The sequence below is a fragment of the Anomaloglossus baeobatrachus genome, chromosome 2 (genome assembly GCF_048569485.1).
Source record: "Anomaloglossus baeobatrachus isolate aAnoBae1 chromosome 2, aAnoBae1.hap1, whole genome shotgun sequence".
Taxonomy (NCBI): Eukaryota; Metazoa; Chordata; class Amphibia; order Anura; family Aromobatidae; genus Anomaloglossus; species Anomaloglossus baeobatrachus.
Window position 1 is genome coordinate 756978667 of NC_134354.1, and position 20139 is coordinate 756998805.

At 53.0% G+C, this 20139-nt stretch overlaps 1 protein-coding gene across 1 annotated transcript in view; it reads left to right on the forward strand.

Moving 5' to 3' along the window:
- FAM76B (family with sequence similarity 76 member B) overlaps positions 1-20139 on the forward strand; it is an 80354-nt gene that overhangs the window by 12823 nt on the left and 47392 nt on the right. Inside the window, 1 exon segment of the mRNA XM_075333961.1 lies at positions 5773-5923. Within this exon segment, the coding sequence (XP_075190076.1) occupies positions 5773-5923 (151 nt within the window).

Genomic DNA, 20139 nt, shown 5'->3' on the forward strand with positions numbered 1-20139 from the left:
GCCGGGGACCGTAACGTGGGAGTTAGTGTCCCTACAGTTTACTGGGGGACTTTGTAGTGTGGGAACGCATCGCCGACCCCCACTGGACCGGGCGGCGCTGCTGTGACTTGTAGTGCGCCGGGGGACACGCCGACCGCGCTTTTACGGCGGCGGCGTTTATAAATCCAGTCCCCGGCTTTTGCGGCCTAGCTCCGCTTCGTTCCCGCCCCCCACCCTGTCAATCAGGGTAGGGGAGAGACGCTGTTTCACCGCAGCAACGAGGGCTGGGAGCCTGATTTACATGCTCCAGCCCTCTCACTAGGCACAGAGGGAAGCAGGCTTCCCGCTCTTAGCCAGGAACGCCCAGGGCCCGCCCCCCCTCCTCTCTCAGGACGCCGGCAGCCGTTACATGCAGTCTGGCTGGAGGAAGGACGCAAGGCTCTGGGAGACCTGGACTAGGGGGCTTTTGGATACCACACACCCGCTCTTAAGCGGGCGGTAAGCGGCATTTCAGCTGGCCCCTCTAGTGCCTCACTGTGTATTGGTGTACTGTGTCACCAGATATATATATTTAGTGATTTCTTGCACTGTGAGGTCGCTTCCTGGCTGGATACCCCAGATCGCTCTGAGGAGGCAGCAACATGTCATCCACAAAACGCAAGGCTGCCAAGGCTAGGGCTGTGTACACTGCGTGTGCTGCATGTGGGGCTGCTCTACCAGCAGGTTCCAAAGACCCCCATTGTGTGCAATGCTCAGATCCGGTGCTGCTTCGCCAGCCGGAGTCCGGAGGGGTAGTGACCCAGGCTGAGACGCTTGTAAGTCCTGCCCCGGTGTCAGGGACAGACTTTGCAGCTTTTGCTGATGGAATGTCTGTGACTATGGCAAAAATCCTTGAAACTTTGCAATCCATGACTGGGGCTCAGTCTATGGACACGGCGAGGTCTCTGTCCTCTAATCCCCCTCAGTTGGAATTAGTCCAGACTGCAAGGGGGGTCCCCGGCTTCCCAGGCTGAGTATTATGACTCAGATGATAGCCCCAGCCACCCTAAGCGAGCTCGCTGGGAAAGACCCTCAACGTCATCACACTGCTCAGGGTCTCAGCGCAATCAGTCGCCCTGTGATGCGTCTGAAGAGAGTGATCAGGAGTCTTATCCTGGAACCCCTCTCAATCTGGATACCCCGGATGGGGACGCCATGGTAAACGATCTTATCTCAGCCATCAATAGGCTGTTGGATATTTCTCCCCCAGCCCCTTCTGCAGAGGAGGCAGCTGCAGAGCAGGAGAAGTTTCGTTTCCTCTATCCCAAGCGTAAATTGAGTGCTTTCTTGGATCACTCTGACTTCAGAGAATCAATCCAGAAACACGACGCTCATCCAGAAAGGCGTTTCTCTAAACGTTCTAAGGATACACGTTTTCCTTTCCCCCCTGATGTGGTCAAGCGCTGGACCCAGTGTCCAAAAGTAGACCCCCCGATTTCCAAACTTGCAGCTAGATCCATAGTTGCAGTGGAGGATGGCGCTTCACTTAAGGATGCCAATGACAGACAGATGGACCTTTGGTTAAAATCTGTCTATGAAGCTATCGGCGCGTCGTTTGCTCCAGCATTCGCAGCCGTATGGGCACTCCAAGCTATTTCAGCTGGTTTAGCAAAAGTGGATGCTATCATACATCCAGCGGCGCCGCAAGTGGCGTCCCTTACCTCGCAGATGTCTGCGTTTGCGTCTTACGCTATCAATGCGGTCCTAGAATCTACCAGCCGCACCTCAATGGCGTCCGCCAATTCGGTAGTTTTGCGCAGAGCCTTGTGGTTAAAGGACTGGAAAGCAGATGCTGGTTCCAAAAAATGTTTAACCAGCTTGCCTTTATCTAGAGATAGACTGTTTGGCGAGCCATTGGCTGACATCATTAAACAGTCCAAGGGTAAAGACTCTTCCTTACCCCAGCCCAGATCAAACAAACCTCAGCAGAAAAAATGGCAGCAGAGGTTTCAGTCCTTTCGAGGTTCGGGCAAGACACAATTCTCCTCGTCCAAAGGGACTCAGAGGACGCAAAGAGTCTCAGATTCCTGGCGGGCTCACGCACGCCCCAAGAAAGCAAATGGTGGAACCGCTTCCAAAGCGGCTACCTCATGACTTCCAGCCCCCCCCCTCCGCATCTCCGGTTGGGGGCAGGCTCTCCCGCTTTTCCGACATTTGGATGTCACAGGTCAAAGACCGGTGGGTGACAAACATTTTGTCTCGCGGGTACAGAATCGAGTTCAGTTCTCGTCCTCCAGCTCGGTTCTTCAGAACCTCCCCACATCCAGACCGAGCAGATGCCCTGCTGCAGGCGGTGGACTCCCTAAGAGCGGAAGGAGTAGTGGTTCCTGTACCGCCTCAGGAACAAGGGCGAGGGTTTTACTCCAATCTCTTTGTGGTTCCAAAAAAGGACGGCTCGTTCCGTCCTGTTCTGGATCTAAAGCTGCTCAACAAACGTGCACGCCAGACGGTTCCGGATGGAAACCCTTCGCTCTGTCGTTGCCTCAATGTCTCAAGGAGACTTCCTTGCCTCAATAGACATCAAAGATGCTTATCTCCACGTGCCAATTGCTACAGAACATCAACGTTTTCTACGTTTTGTGATAGGACACGACCATCTTCAGTTCGTAGCTCTGCCATTCGGTCTGGCGACAGCCCCCCGGGTCTTCACCAAGGTCATGGCGGCGGTGGTAGCAGTCTTGCACTCTCAGGGACACTCGGTGATCCCTTACCTGGACGATCTACTTGTCAAGGCACCCTCTCAAGAGGCATGCCAACTCAGTCTACATGCTACGCTGGAGACTCTACAGACGTTCGGATGGATCATCAACTTTCCAAAGTCGAATCTGTCACCGTCACAGTCGCTAACGTATCTTGGCATGGAGTTTCATACTCGAGCAGCGAGAGTGAAGCTTCCGCTGAGCAAGCAGCGGTCCCTACAGACAGGGGTGCAATCCCTCCTTCAAGGCCAGTCGCACCCCTTACGGCGCCTCATGCACTTCCTCGGGAAGATGGTGGCAGCCATGGAAGCAGTTCCCTTTGCGCAGTTTCATCTGCGTCCACTTCAATGGGACATTCTCCGCCAATGGGACGGGAAGTCAACGTCCCTGGACAGGAAAGTCTCTCTTTCCCAGACGGCCAAGGACTCTCTACAATGGTGGCTCCTTCCCACCTCATTGTCTCAGGGAAGATCCTTCCTGCCCCCATCCTGGGCAGTGGTCACGACAGATGCGAGTCTGTCAGGGTGGGGAGCAGTGTTTCTCCACCACAGGGCCCAGGGGACGTGGACTCCGCAGGAGTCCACCCTTCAGATCAATGTTCTGGAAATCAGGGCAGTGTATCTTGCCCTACTGGCCTTCCAACAGTGGCTGGAAGGAAAGCAGATCCGAATCCAGTCGGACAACTCCACAGCGGTGGCATACATCAACCACCAAGGAGGGACGCGCAGTCGGCAAGCATTCCAAGAAGTCCGGCGCATTCTAATGTGGGTGGAGGACACAGCCTCCACCATATCCGCGGTTCACATCCCAGGCGTAGAAAATTGGGAAGCAGACTTCCTCAGTCGCCAGGGCATGGACGCAGGGGAGTGGTCCCTTCACCCGGACGTGTTTCAGGAAATCTGTCGCCGATGGGGAGTGCCGGACGTCGACCTAATGGCGTCCCGGCACAACAACAAGGTCCCGGCATTCATGGCGAGGTCGCGCGATCAAAGAGCTCTGGCGGCAGACGCATTAGTTCAAGATTGGTCGCAGTTCCGGCTCCCATACGTCTTCCCACCTCTGGCACTCTTGCCCAGAGTGTTACGCAAGATCAGATCCGATTGCAGCCGCGTCATACTCGTCGCCCCAGACTGGCCGAGGAGGTCGTGGTATCCGGATCTGTGGCATCTCACGGTCGGTCGACCGTGGTCACTGCCAGACCGACCAGACTTACTGTCCCAAGGGCCGTTTTTCCATCAGAATTCTGCGGCCCTGAACCTGACTGTGTGGCCATTGAGTCCTGGATCCTAGCGTCCGCAGGATTATCTCAAGGAGTCGTAGCCACAATGAGACAAGCTAGGAAGTCAACGTCTGCTAAGATCTACCACAGAACGTGGAAGATTTTCTTATCCTGGTGCTCTGCACAGAGAGTATCCCCTTGGCCATTTGCATTGCCCAAATTTCTTTCCTTCCTGCAATCGGGGTTGGAAAAGGGCTTGTCGCTCAGCTCCCTTAAAGGGCAAGTCTCGGCACTATCCGTGTTTTTTCAGAAGCGTCTAGCACGTCTTCCTAAGGTGCGCACGTTCCTGCAGGGGGTCTGTCATATTGTGCCCCCGTACAGGCGGCCGTTAGATCCATGGGATCTGAACAGGGTACTAGTTGCTCTCCAGAAGCCGCCTTTCGAGCCTCTGAAGGAAGTTTCCTTTTCTCGCCTGTCACAGAAAGTGGCGTTTCTTGTTGCGATCACATCGCTTCGGCGAGTGTCGGAGCTGGCAGCTCTGTCATCCAAGGCTCCCTTCCTGGTGTTCCACCAGGACAAGGTAGTGCTGCGCCCCATTCCGGAGTTTCTCCCTAAGGTCGTATCCTCGTTTCATCTTAATCAGGATATATCCTTGCCTTCCTTTTGTCCTCATCCGGTTCACCGGTATGAAAAGGACTTACGTTTGCTAGATCTGGTGAGAGCACTCAGAATCTACATTTCCCGCACGGCGCCCATGCGCCGTTCCGATGCACTTTTTGTCCTTGTCGCTGGTCCGCGCAAGGGGTTGCAGGCTTCTAAAGCCACCCTGGCTCGATGGATCAAAGAACCAATTCTAGAGGCCTACCGTTCTGCGGGGCTTCCGGTTCCTTCAGGGCTAAAAGCCCACTCAACCAGAGCCGTGGGTGCGTCCTGGGCATTACGACACCAGGCTTCGGCTCAACAAGTGTGCCAGGCAGCTACCTGGTCGAGTCTGCACACTTTCACCAAGCATTATCAGGTGCATACCTATGCTTCGGCGGATGCCAGCTTAGGTAGAAGAGTCCTGCAGGCGGCAGTGACACCCCCGTAGGGGAGGGCTGTTTTGCAGCTCTAACATGAGGTATCTCTTTACCCACCCAGGGACAGCTTTTGGACGTCCCAATCGTCTGGGTCTCCCAATAGAGCGCTGAAGAAGAAGGGAATTTTGTTACTTACCGTAAATTCCTTTTCTTCTAGCTCTTATTGGGAGACCCAGCACCCGCCCTGTTGTCCTTCGGGATTTTTTTGTTGTTTGCGGGTACACATGTTGTTCATGTTGAACGGTTTTTCAGTTCTCCGACGTTATTCGGAGTTAATTTGTTTAAACCAGTTATTGGCTTCCTCCTTCTTGCTTTGGCACTAAAACTGGAGAACCCGTGATACCACGGGGGGGTATAGCCAGAAGGGGAGGGGCCTTGCACTTTTTAGTGTAGTGCTTTGTGTGGCCTCCGGAGGGCAGTAGCTATACCCCAATCGTCTGGGTCTCCCAATAAGAGCTAGAAGAAAAGGAATTTACGGTAAGTAACAAAATTCCCTTCATCCGCTGGCGTCTGTGATTGACTGCAGCGGTCGTGGTGCTGGAACCTAATTTGTATACTGATTTAAAGGGGGATTCTTTACTAGATGGTTGTGCTGTATGTGGGTACAGATGGATCCACTACTGAATATTAACCTATTTGTTTATCTTTGTGTGCTGTGAGAGTGTTTGTTTTTCTTATTTTCTATGTTTTATTTTTTTTGTATATTTTGCTCATTTTACAGATTTTTTTGATATTACAATAAATGTTTAAATTCCAGCATGTATTATTTTAGTAGTTCAATCACTCAGTCAACGGACAGTGGTGGTACCGACAACTTTGTCCTTATCAGTCAATTGAAAGAGGAAGTAATGTCTCTGAAAAGGCTCCTCCAGCAGAGAGATCAGACCATCCTGGAGAAGGATAAGAAGGTAAGTGACCCGCAGCTGCCGGGCGCCATCCAGCCCTCCGCCGACGTAATGCACATACTGTTAAATTCATTGACCGGCACTGGCTCATTGCCGCTATAATCTTTTGAGCAAAATTATTAGTATTAACCCCTTCGCAACATATGACATAAACTTGCATCAAATGTCATGTCCCTTGCATTGATGTAGTCTCAGATGCCGAGCCCGCATTTTTCCCCATACATGATGGCTGATTTAATCATCCTTCATGTGCCTCTAACAGCCACGGGCGGAACACTGATGCGCCAGTGGCTCTTAACATATTAAATCCCACTGTCAATCTCTTGACAGTGGGATTTAACACACATCGGCTGGGTGTGCGCCATTCCCTGCTCCTATCATTGTTCCCGTGATATGATCAAAGGGCGCCGATGGCTTGTTGTGACAGCCAGGGGGTCAACTGATGTCCCCTGTGTCTGTCATGATGATCTTCCTGTGAACGCCGGCTATGAGTGACATTCATAGGTGACCGTGATATGTGCTGATACCCTGCTCTCTACAGCACAAATGATCGGATCATCACCGCTCCAAGACCCTAAGAGTACGTGCCCAGAACACAGCGAGTCCTGACCGGGGGGCGGGGGGGGGCTGCGCGTCAGTACCCACGATCAGGGTTCCGTGTGCTGCGGTCTCCTGCTTGTGTTCTCCCTACGGAGGACGCAGGCAATTACGCTGCAAACAGCTGACATGCTGCGGTCTGGAAAGATGCTCCGCAGGACACGGGATTTCTATTAATCAGGTCCACTATACTTTTACTGTACACCACAGCGATTTGGACGCAGCTGACGTATGCTGCTTTTAAACCGCTGCAAATACTGATTGTGGGCACGCACCCTTAAGGGTACTTTGCACACTACGGCATCGCAGCTGCGATGTCAGTGGGGTCAAATCAAAAGTGACGCACATCCGGTGTCGTTGCCGATATCTGAGTATGTGAATCCTTTTTACTACGATTAACGAGCGCAAAAGCGTCGAAATTGAATGATCGGTGTAGTGTCGGGCATTTCCATAATGTCGCTGCAGCGACAGGTACGATGTAGTTCCTCGTTCCTGCGGCAGCACACATCGCTGTGTGTGAAGCCGCAGGAGCGAGGAACATCTCCTTACCTGCGTCCCGCCTGCAATGAGAAGGACGGAGGTGTGCGGAATGTTTTACGTCCCGTTCATCTCCGCCCCTCCGCTCCTATTGGCCGCCTGCCGTGTGACGCCGCACGACCCACCCCCTTAGGAAGGAGGCGGGTCGCCGGCCAGAGCGACGTCGCAGGGCAGGTAAGTGCATGTGAAGCTGCCGTAGTGATAATATTTGCTACGGTAGCAATCACAAGATATCGCAGCTGCGACGAGGGCGGGGAATATTGCGCTCGGCATCGCAACAATCTGCTTGCGATGTCGTAGTGTGCAAAGTACCCCTTAAGGGGACTAGTAAATAAAGTGGGGAAAAAAAGCTTAAAGAGGGGAGAAAAAAAAAAGTTCATATCACCCTTTTGCCCCATTGAAAATAAAACAATCAATAAATGCATATTTGGTATTGCTGCAGTAAGAAATGTCCGATCTATCAAAATATAAAGTATACCACAATTACATTTTCTTTGTCGCTCCATTGGGAGACCCAGACAATTGGGTGTATAGCTATTGCCTCCGGAGGCCACACAAAGTATTACACTTAAAAGTGTAAGGCCCCTCCCCTTCTGGCTATACACCCCCAGTGGGATCACTGGCTCACCAGTTTTGTGCTTTGTGCGAAGGAGGCAACACATCCACGCATAGCTCCACTTTTTAGTCAGCAGCAGCTGCTGACTATGTCGGATGGAAGAAAAGAGGACACATATAGTGTCCCCAGCATGCTCCCTTCTCACCCCACTGTATGTCGGAGGTGTTTGTAAGGTTGAGGTACCCATTGCGGGTGCGGCGGCAGGAGCCCACATGCTGATTCCTTCCCCATCCCTTTTTACAGGGCTCTGGGTGAAGTGGGATTTACCGGTCTCCAGGCACTGAGACCGTGCTCCATCTACAGCCCCTGGAGAAGATGCTGGATGGAGCGGAGTACATCAGGGACATGGCCCTGCTTCCTCAAGGTACTCTGTGTCCCCGTGCATTTGGCGCTCACACCGCAGCATGCTGGGTGTTGTAGTGCGCCGGGGGACATCAGCGCTGCGGCGCCTGTGCCATGGCCTCATTCAGCTTTGCTGAAGCAGGCTCACTTATGGGAATTGGTCGCGCCGGCCGCTGGGACTGCGGCGCGGCTGGCACTTGTAGTGCGCCGGGGACTTCAGCGCGGCCTGCGCTTTTACGGCGGCCGCGCTGATAATAGAGTCCCCGGCTTTTGCGGCCTGCTTCCGTTCGTTCCCGCCCCCAGACCTGCCAGTCAGGAGAGGGGCGGGACGCTGGCCACTTCTATGAATCGGTCGCGCCGGCCGCTGGAACTGCGGCGCGGCTGGCACTTGTGGTGCGCCGGGGACTTCAGCGCGGCCCGCGCTTTTACGGCGGCCGCGCTGTTAACTCGAGTCCCCGGCTTCTGGGCCTAGTCTCCCTTCGTTACCGCCCACAGCCCTGACAGTCAGGGTAGGGGCGTGACGCTGCATAGAGCAGAGCTGAGAGCTGGAGTATGTTTTGCATACTCCACCCCTCTCACTGTGTGCACTGTGAATCCGGATTCCCGCACTTTCTCAGGCACGCCCACGGCTTCCTTCTCTACAAGGACACCGGCAGCCATTAGTGTCAGTTTCTGTACGATACAGAGACAAGTGTGGAAGACCCTGGCATTCTGATAGTCACACAATCGCTGTAACAGGCGTTAAGCAGCACCTGTGGTGCTAACCCCACTAGTGCAGAAGTGCACTTATAGATATGCTTGTACTATATACATTGCACTGTTTGGTCGCACGTTGTATATACCCTCCTGGATTATGCGGAGGAGTTATCAGCATATTCTCTGTGTAAAACAAAGGTGCAGAACCACATGTTTTTCTATACAGCTGGTACAGCATGTACGGCTATACGGCCGGCAGGTACATAGACTCCCATTGTATGCACTAATGGCCAGGGGATGAGGACGGTGTCTGCAGTATTTACTGACAGTTTTTCTGAGACTATGGCTATGATACTAGAAGCCTAGCAGTCCGGACATGTCTCTCACAATATGGGCACTGTTGAATCATTGATCCATGGCCCCCCTCAGTGTGAATAACTAACAGCTCCGGGAATGTCACACGCATCCCAGAGTCACGGCTCTGCACGGACGTCAGTCCCAGACAGCCTAAGTGGGCTCGCTATGAGCGGCCTCGGTTTCATCAGGGTCCTAACAGAAGGACTCGCTGTGTAATGAGGCGGAAGTAGTGGCTCAGGATTCTGATCCTGAGACCGCTCTCAATCTGGATACACCTGATTGTGACGCCATAGTAAATAATCTTATAGCGTCCATCTATAGAATGTGGGTTATTTCTCACAGCTCCTCCAGTGGAGGAGTCAGCTTCACGTATTTTTCTGGACCACTCTGCCTTCAGAGAGGCAGTCCAGGAACACCACGCTTATCCAGATATGCGCTTCTCCAAACGGCTTAGGATACACGTTATCCCTGTCCCCTGACTTGGTCAAGGACTGGACCCAATGTCCCGAGCGGCATCCTCCAATCTCCAGGCTTGTAACTAGATCCATAGTTGCAGTGGGAGATGGAACTGCAAACTCAAAGATACCACTGACAGACAGATGGATTTCTGGTCGAAAGCCATCTATGAGGCTGTCGGCGCACCGTTGGCTCCGACATTCTCTCCCTTGGGGCACTCCAAGCTATTTCAGCTTGTCTTACACAGATTGACACGGTTACACGTACATCTGTGCCGCAGGTGGCATCCTTAACCTCTCAAATGTCTGCATTTGTTTCTTACGCGATTCAGGTTGTCCTGGACTCTGCGAACCGTGCGGCGGTAGCCTCCGCTACTCCGTGTTTTTAAGCAGAGCCTGGTCTGCTTCCAAAAAAGGTTGCCTAACCAGTTGCCTTTTTCTGCTGACCGACTGTTTGGTGAGCGTTGGATGTAACCATCAAACAGTCCAGGGGTAAGGATTCATCCTTTCCTCAGCCCGGACACAACAAACCCCAACAGAGCAAGAGGCAGTCGGGGTTTTCGGCCTTTTCGAGGCTCGGGCAGGTCCCATTTTTCCTCGTCCAATGTGGACTCAAAAGGATCAGAGGAGCTAAGATTCTTAGCGGGCTCAGTCTCGCCCAAAAAAGCGACAGTCTGAAAACCCGCTTCCAAGGCGGCTTCCTCATGACTTGCGGCCTCGGTCGGTAGCAGGCTCTCCCGCCTTGGCGATATTTAGCGGCCATAGGTCAATGACCATTGAGTGTGAGACATTCTGTCTCACGGGTACAGGATAGAGCTCACTTCTCGTCCTCCAACTCGATTCTTCAGAATTTCTCCACCTCCCGGCCGGGCCGCTGCTCTTCTGCAAACAGGGTGCACTCTACAGGCAGAAAGAGTGATGACCCCCGTTCCTCTTCAGGAACAAGGTCACGGTTTTTACCCCAAATTCTTTGCGGTACCTATAACAACGGGCCGTTCCGTCCCGTTCTGGATCTAAAAATGCTCAGCAAGCTCGTGGACACCAGGCGGTTCCGGATGGAATCCCTCCGCCATGTCATCGCCTCAAGGTCCCAAGGATATTTCCTAGCATCATTAGGCATCAAGGATGCTTATCCACACGTGCCGATTGATCCAGAGCACTAGCGTTTCTACGCTTCGTTATAGGAGACGAACACCCTCTGTTCGTAGCTCTACCGTCCGGCTAGCGACAGTCCAACTGGTCTTCGCCAAGGTCAGGGCAGCAGTAGTCACAGTCCTGCACTCTCAGGGTCACTCTGTGGTCCCGTATTTAGACGATCTACTTGTCAAGGCACTCTCTTAGGAAACATGCCAACACTGCCCGAACGTTGCGCTGGAGACTCTCTAGAGTTTTGGGTGGATCATCAACTTTTTAAAGTCAGATCCGACCCCGACCCTATCGATAACATATCTAGGCATAGAGTTTCTTACTCTCCCAGCGATAGTGAAGCTGCCGCTAGACAAACAGCATTCACTACGGGCTGCAAGCTCTTCTTTAAGAACCAGTCGCACACATTGAGACGCCTCATGCACTTCCTACGTAAGATGGTAGCAATGGAGGCAGTTCCTTTCGCGCAGTTTTACTGCGTCCACTACAATGGGACATTCTCCGCCAATGGGACGAGGAGTCGACGTCCCTCAACAGAGTCGTCGTTCTTTCTCAGGCGGCCAAGGAATCTCTTCGGTGGTGGCTTCTTCTCACCTCTTGGTCAAAAAGAAGGTCCTTCCTATCCCCGTCCTGGGCGATAGTTACGACAGAGGCGAGTCTATCAGGGTGGGGAGCAGTTTTTCTCCACTACAGCGCTCAGGGTACGTGGACTCAGCAAGAGTCCACTCTTCAGATCAATGTTCTTGAACACAGAGCAGTGTATCTTGCCCTACAATCCTTCCAACAGCGGCTGGAAAGCAAGCATATCCGACTTCAGTCGGACAGCTCCACAGCGGTGGCATACATCAACCACCAAGGAAGAACGCGCAACCGGCAAGCCTTCCAGGAAGTCCGGCAGGTTCTGATGTGGGTGGAAGACACGGCATCCACCATATCCACAATTCACATCCCAAGTGTGGAAACTAGGAAGCTGACTTCCTAAGTCGCTGAGGTGTGGCCGAAAGAGTATGGTCTCCTCACCCGGACGGGTTTCAGGAGATCTGGCGCCGCTGACAGAGGCCGGACGTCGATCTAATGGCGTCACGGCACAACAACAATGTGCCAGCTTCATGGCACGGTTTCACAATCATCGAGCTCTGGCGGCAAACGCCTTAGTTCAGCATTGGTCGCAGTTCCAGCTACCTTAGGTGCCACCTCTGGCATTGTTGCCCAGAGTACTGCGCTAGATCAAGACCGACTGCGGCCGCGCCATCCTCGTCGCTACAAATTGGCCGAGGATGTTGTGGTACTCGGTTCTGTGGTGCCTCACGGTAGGCTAACCGGGGGCACTACCAGACCAATCAGACTGGCTGTCTCAAGGGCCATTCTTCCATTTGAATTCTACGGCCCTCAACCGGATGGTGTGGCATTGAGTCCTGGAACCTACTGTCGTCAGGATTACCTCAGGACGTGGTTGCCACCATGAGACAGGCTAGCATACCAACGTCCGCCAAGATTGACCACAGGACGTGGAAGATGTTCTTATCTCGGTGCTCGGCGCAGGGTGTTTCTCCCTGGCCGGTTGCATCGTCTATGTTTCCTTCCTTCCTGCAATCTAGGTAGGAAAATGGGTTGTCGCTCAGTTCCCTTTAGGGACAAGTCTCAGCGCTATCTGTATTTTTTCAGAAACGACGACTTCCTCAGGTACGCACGTTCCTACGGGGAGTTTGTCTTCTCAGCACTCCGTACAAGCGGCCGTTAGAGCCCTGAGATCTGAACAAGGTTCTAATTGCTCTCCAGATGCCGCCTTTCGAGCCTTTGAAGGATGTCTCCCTTCCCGTTTTTCACGGGAAGTGGCCTTCTAGTAACGGTCTCGTCTCTTAGGAGAGTTTCCGAGCTAGCAACGCTCTCATACAAACTCCCTTCCTGGTCCTTCACCAGGACAGGGTAGTTCTGCGTCCGGTTCCGGAATTTCTCCCTAAGGTGGTATCCCATTTTCATATCAATCAGGATATCACCTCACCTTCTTTGTGTCCTCGTCCAGTCCATCAATTTCAGAAAGATTTGCATCTGTTGGTTCTGGTGAGAGCACTCAGGTTCTACTTCCCGCATGGCGCTCCTGCGCCACCCGGATGCACTCTTTGTCCTTGTCGCTGGTCGGCGTAAACAGTCGCAAGCTTCCAGATCCACCCTTGCTCGGGGGCTCGAGGAACCAATTCTTGAAACCTACAGTTCTACTGGGCTTCTGGTTCTCTCAAGGCCGAAGGCCCATTCTACCAGAGCCGTGGGTGCATCCTGGGCATTACGGCACCAGGCTACGGCTCAGCAGGTGTGTCAGGCACCCACCTGGTCGAGTCTACTTACTTTTACCAAGCATTATCAGATGCATACCTACGCTTCGGCAGACGCCAGCCTAGGTAGATAAGTCATTCAGGCGGCGGTTGGCCACCTGTAGGAGAGGGCCGTTTGACGGCCCTATCATGAGGTATTCTTTTACCCACCCAGGGATTGCTTTTGGACATCCCAATTGTCTGGGTCTCCCAATGGAGCGACAAAGAAGAAGGGAATTTTGTTTACTTACCGTAAATTCCTTTTCTTCTAGCTCCAATTGGGAGACCCAGCACCCGCCCTGTTTTCTCGGGGTTTTTCTGTTTTTTCGGGTACACATGTTGTTCATGTGGTATGGTTCAGTTCTCCGATGTTTCCTCGGATTGAATTGGTCTTTAAACCAGTTATTGGCTTTCCTCCTTCTTGCTTTGGCACTAAAACTGGTGAGCCAGTGATCCCACTGGGGGTGTATAGCCAGAAGGGGAGGGGCCTTACACTTTTAAGTGTAATACTTTGTGTGGCCTCCGGAGGCAATAGCTATACACCCAATTGTCTGGGTCTCCCAATTGGAGCTAGAAGAAAAGGAATTTACGGTAAGTAAACAAAATTCCCTTCTTTGGGTTTTTTATGGCCCCTCCAACATTGCAATAAAAGGTGATCAAAACATTGCATCTATCCCAAAATGGTATCAATAAAAGTCAGCTCAAGACACAAAAAATAAGCCCTGACACTGCTCAAGATCCAGAAAAATAAAAACGTTACAGGTCTCAGAAAATGGCAACAAAAGCAAAAAATTTTTTTTTTCTTTTATAAATGCATGAATTTTCTTTTTTTTTTTCCCACAACGTAAATAAATAAATTACATGTTTGGTATCTACGAACTAGTACTGACTCGGAGAATCATAATGTCATATTGCCATGTCAGTTTTACCATATAGTGAACATGGTAAATAAACACCCCAATAATCAATCATTGAATTGGACTTTTTTTTTTTTTAAGTTCACTATATGGTAAAATAAATGGTGTCATTCAAAAGTACAACTCGTCCCGCAAAAAAACAAGCCCTCATATGGCTATGTTGACGGAAAAATAACAGTTACGGCTCTTAGAAGGGGAGGAAAAAAAAATGTAAAATGATTATGGCATGCCAGGGGTTAAAAGGGGCAAATTCTAAAGAAAACCCGACTATAGCCTCAGCACGGCGAAAAGGTGTGAACTTTAAACTCTTCCTGCATCCACATGTACACGATGAGAATTGCACACACAATTTCCGGAGGATGGCTGATCGACAGTCCAGCACTAATGGCCCAGATCAGAGAAGTGGTAAATCCATATTCTATAAATAAAAGAACTAGAGTCTGCAGTTCCCAAGGTGAGCAGAGGCCCACCATATTTTCCCCATCTGGGCCCTCTTCCTCGCTTTTATTTTTTTTTGCCTCTACTGAACCAGCCACAGCCTTCATGCCACCCTAGTTTCCACCCCCACCCCCACCCCCACATGGGGAGACTTCTCAAGTTTCTGGCTTGGGCCGGGGCCAGCTCCTGGGGCCAAGACACACACCCCGTCTCCTGGCCAATCAGACGTTCTGACTTTCTTGCGCTCTCTGCAGCCAGCCTATCAGAGCATTTTTTTCTTCCCAACACGCGGGAACTCTGTGCTCCTTCTCTGACACCACATTTCTTTTCGGTGTGAATACCGCCTCTTCTTTGTCGCTCCATTGGGAGACCCAGACAATTGGGTGTATAGCTTATGCCTCCGGAGGTCACACAAAGCATTACACTTAAAAGTGTAAACCCCTCCCCTCTGCCTATACACCCCCCCGTGCATCACGGGCTCCTCAGTTTTTATTGCTTTGTGGAAGGAGGCACACATCCACGCAAGCTCCACATTTTAGTCAGCAGCAGCTGCTGACTATATCGGATGGAAGAAAAGTGGGCCCATACAGGGCCCCCAGCATGCTCCCTTCTCACCCCACTCGGGTCGGCGGTGCTGTTAAGGTTGAGGTACCCATTGTGGGTACATAGGCAGGAGCCACATGCTGTTTTCCTTCCCCATCCCTTAGGGGCTCTGGGTGAAGTGGGATCCTGACCGGTCACCAGGCGCTGGGACCGCGCTCCCTCCGCAGCCCCTGGGGGAATCTGCTGGACAGGAGCCGGGTATCATCAGGGACAAGGCCCTGCGACTCTGAGGTACTCTGTGTCCCCTTGGGGACGGCGCATAGTGCGCCTGGATAATAGAAACTGCAGCACCTGCTGGGTGTGTTAGTGCGCCGGGACTACCGCGCTGGCCGCGCTTGTTTGCCGGCCGCGCTTATAAATTTAGTCCCCGGCTTTTGCGGCCTAGTGCCGCATATTCCCGCCCCCGGGCCTGCCAGTCAGGGGTAAGGGCGGGACGCTGCACTGGACGTGAGCGCTGAGGGCAGGAGCATACTTTGTATCCTCCTCCCCCCTCACTGAGCACCGTGGGGCACCAGATTCCCGCACTTTTACAGGCACGCCCACGGCCCCCTCCTCCTCTCTGAACGCTGGCAGCCATTGCTACAAGACGCTGGAGAACTTCAGAGGGGAGATAACTGAGCTCCACAGCTCTGGGAGGCCCAGGCAGGGATCTGGTGGTCACACAACCGCTGGGAGCGGTCGGTAAGCCGCACCTGTTACTAGGTGCTGGTCCCCCTGGGTGCCGAATTGTATATTTATATGCTTATAGTGTATACATTTACTCTGTACGGTCTCACTGTTAGCGTTTGGCTATATACCCTCACTGATTATTCTAAGAGGAGAAACAGCATGTCGTCTGCAAAAAGCAAGGGTACCAAAGCACAGGCTTACTTTGCAACCTGTACCTCATGTGCGGCAATGCTTCCTGCAGGTTCCACCTACCCTCATTGTGTGCAATGCTCGGCCCCTGTGACACTCACTCAGCCGGAGCCTCTGCCACTGGTGGGACCCTCGGCCCAGGTGGAACCACCTGCTGCCACTGTCCAGGTGACAGGGACAGAGTTTGCAGTATTTGCTGACAAACTTGCTGAGTCTATGGATAGATGGTCTGCTAGGATACTGGAAGCTTTGCAGTCCAGACCTGTAACACAGGCCCCGGGCACTGTTGATTCATTGCCCCCATGCCCCCCTCGGTCGGAGCAGCAAAGAGCTCCTGGAACAACTCATAGGTCCCACGAGGAGGACTCCGACACGGACCGCAGTCCCAGACCGACGAAGCGGGCTCGCAGGGAGCGTCCCTCGACTTCATCACTCTGTTCAGGGTCTCAGCATGAGGACTCTCTGGAGGATGAAGCAGATGCGGCAGATCAGGACTCTGATCCTGACGCCGCGCTCAACCTTGATACGCCTGAAGGGGACGCCATAGTAAACGACCTTATAGCGTCAATCAATCAGGTGTTAGATCTTTCTCCTCCACCCCTTCCGATTGAGGAGTCAGCTTCTCAGCAGGAGAAATTTCATTTTAGGTTTCCCAAACGTACACGGAGTGCGTTTCTTGATCACTCCGACTTCAAAGACGCAGTCCAGAAGCACCGAGCTTTTCCGGATAAGCGCTTTACTAAGCGACTTCATGACACACGTTATCCCTTCCCCCCCTGACGTAGTCAAGGGTTGGGCCCAGTGTCCCAAGGTGGATCCTCCAGTCTCTAGACTGGCGGCCAGATCCATAGTTGCAGTGGCAGATGGTGCATCACTCAAGGATGCCACTGACAGGCAGATAGAGCTCCTGATGAAATCCATCTATGAGGCTATCGGCGCGTCCTTTGCTCCGGCATTTGCTGCCGTATGGGCACTACAAGCTATCTCAGCTTGTCAGTCTGAGATTAATGCACTCACACGAGCCGCGACTCCGCAGGTTGTGTCCTTAACCTCTCAGGCGTCGGCGTTTGCGTCCTACGCCATGAATGCGGTACTAGACTCTGCGAGCCGTACAGCGGTAGCATCCGCCAATTCAGTGGCAGTCCGCAGGGCCATGTGGCTACGTGAATGGAAGGCAGACTCTGCTTCCAAGAAGTTTTTAACCGGTTTGCCGTTTTCTGGCGACCGCCTGTTTGGCGAGCAATTGGATGAAATCCTTAAACAATCCAAGGGTAAGGACTCGTCCTTACCCCAGTCCAAACCTAACAGACCTCAACAACGGAAGGTACAATCGAGGTTTCGGTCCTTTCGGCCCTCAGGCAGGTCTCAATTCTCCTCGTCCAACAGGCCTCAAAAGGATCAGAGGAACTCTGATTCATGGCGGTCTAAGGCACGTCCTAAAAAGACCGCCGGAGGAACCGCTCCCAAAGCGGCCTCCTCATGACTTGCGGACTCCCCAAACCGCATCCTCGGTCGGTGGCAGGCTCTCCCGCTTTTGCGACGCCTGGTTCCCACATGTCCAAGACCGATGGGTGAGAGACATTCTGTCTCACGGTTACAGGATAGAGTTCAATTCTCGTCCTCGGATTCGTTTCTTCAGAACATCTCCGCCCCCCCGAGCGAGCCGATGCTCTTCTTCAGGCGGTGAACTCTCTGAAGGCAGAAGGAGTAGTTATCCCCGTTCCCCTTCAGCAATGGGGTCACGGTTTTTACTCCAACTTGTTTGTCGTACCAAAAAAGGACGGATCTTTCCGTCCCGTCCTGGACCTCAAACTGCTCAACAAACACGTGAAAACCAGACGATTCCGGATGGAATCTCTCCGCTCCGTCATCGCCTCGATGTCCCAAGGAGACTTCCTAGCCTCAATCGACATCAAGGATGCTTATCTCCACGTGCCGATTGCACCAGAGCATCAGCGCTTCCTGCGTTTCGCCATCGAGGACGAACACCTTCAGTTCGTGGCATTGCCTTTCGGCCTGGCAACAGCCCCACGGGTCTTCACCAAGGTCATGGCAACAGTGGTTGCAGCCCTACACTCTCAGGGACACTCAGTGATCCCTTACTTGGACGATCTTCTTGACAAGGCCCCCTCTCGGGTGGCATGCCAACACAGCCTGAACATTGCTCTGGAGACACTCCAGAGGTTCGGGTGGATCATCAATTTCCCAAAGTCAAAACTGGCACCGACACAATCGCTGACATATCTCGGGATGGAGTTTCACACTCTTCCAGCGATAGTGAAACTTCCGCTGGACAAACAACGATCACTACAGACAGGGGTGCGATCTCTCCTCCGAGCCCAGTCGCACCCATTGAGACGTCTCATGCACTTACTAGGGAAGATGGTGGCAGCAATGGAGGCAGTTCCATTTGCACAGTTTCATCTGCGTCCTCTTCAATGGGACATTCTCCGCAAATGGGACAGGAAATCGACGTCCCTCGACAGGAACGTCTCCCTTTCTCGGGCAGCCAAGGCATCCCTTCAGTGGTGGCTTCTTCCCACTTCTTTGTCGAAGGGGAAATCCTTCCTGCCCCCATCCTGGGCTGTGGTCACGACGGACGCGAGTCTGTCAGGGTGGGGAGCGGTCTTCCTCCACCACAGGGCTCAGGGTACCTGGACTCAGCCAGAGTCCTCCCTTCAGATCAATGTTCTGGAGATTAGGGCAGTGTATCTAGCCCTGAAGGCGTTCCAGCCGTGGCTGGAAGGCAGGCAGATCCGAATTCAGTCGGACAACGCCACGGCTGTGGCATACATCAACCACCAGGGCGGCACGCGCAGTCGGCAAGCCTTCCAGGAAGTTCGGCGGATTCTGCTGTGGGTGGAAGCCACAGCCTCCACCATCTCCGCAGTTCACATCCCGGGCGTGGAAAACTGGGAAGCGGACTTTCTCAGTCGCCAGGGCATGGACGCAGGGGAATGGTCTCTTCACCCGGACGTGTTTCAAGAGATCTGTTGCCGCTGGGGGAAGCCGGACGTCGACCTAATGGCGTCCCGGCACAACAACAAGGTCCCGGCATTCATGGCACGGTCTCAAGATCACAGAGCTCTGGCGGCAGACGCCTTAGTTCAGGATTGGTCGCAGTTTCAACTGCCTTATGTCTTTCCCCCTCTGGCACTGCTGCCCAGAGTGTTGCGCAAGATCAGGTCCGACTGCCGCCGCGCCCTCCTCGTCGCCCCAGACTGGCCAAGGAGGTCGTGGTACCCGGATCTGTGGCATCTCACGGTGGGTCAACCGTGGGCACTACCAGACCGACCAGACTTGCTGTCTCAAGGGCCATTTTTCCATCTGAATTCTGCGGCCCTCAACCTGACTGTGTGGCCATTGAGTCCTGGATCCTAGCGTCTTCAGGGTTATCTCAAGAGGTCATTGCCACTATGAGACAGGCCAGGAAACCAACGTCAGCCAAGATCTACCACAGGACGTGGAGGATCTTCTTATCCTGGTGCTCTGATCAGGGTTTTATTCCATGGCCATTTGCCTTGCCCACTTTTCTGTCTTTCCTTCAATCCGGAATGGAAAAGGGTTTGTCTCTCGGCTCTCTTAAGGGACAAGTCTCGGCGCTCTCTGTATTTTTTCAAAAGCGTCTAGCAAGGCTTCCGCAAGTACGCACGTTTCTGCAGGGGGTTTGCCACATAGTCCCCCCTTACAAGCGCCCGCTAGAACCCTGGGATCTGAACAGGGTGCTAATGGCTCTTCAGAAACCACCTTTCGAGCCAATGAGAGATATTTCTCTTTCTCGCCTCTCGCAGAAGGTGGTCTTCCTAGTGGCAGTCACATCACTTCGCAGAGTGTCTGAGCTAGCTGCACTGTCATGCAAAGCTCCCTTCCTGGTGTTTCACCAGGACAAGGTGGTTCTGCGTCCGGTTCCGGAATTTCTCCCGAAGGTGGTATCCCCTTTTCATCTCAATCAGGATATCTCCTTACCTTCTTTTTGTCCTCATCCAGTTCACCAATGTGAAAAGGATTTGCACTTGTTAGATCTTGTGAGAGCACTCCGGCTCTACATTTCTCGTACGGCGCCCCTGCGCCGCTCGGATGCGCTCTTTGTCCTTGTCGCTGGCCAGCGTAAAGGGTCGCAGGCTTCCAAGTCAACCTTGGCTCGGTGGATCAAGGAACCAATTCTTGAAGCCTACCGTTCTTCTGGCCTTCCGGTTCCTTCAGGACTGAAAGCCCATTCTACCAGAGCCGTGGGTGCGTCCTGGGCATTGCGGCACCAGGCTACGGCTCAGCAGGTGTGTCAGGCGGCTACCTGGTCGAGTCTGCACACTTTCACGAAGCACTATCAGGTGCATACCTATGCTTCGGC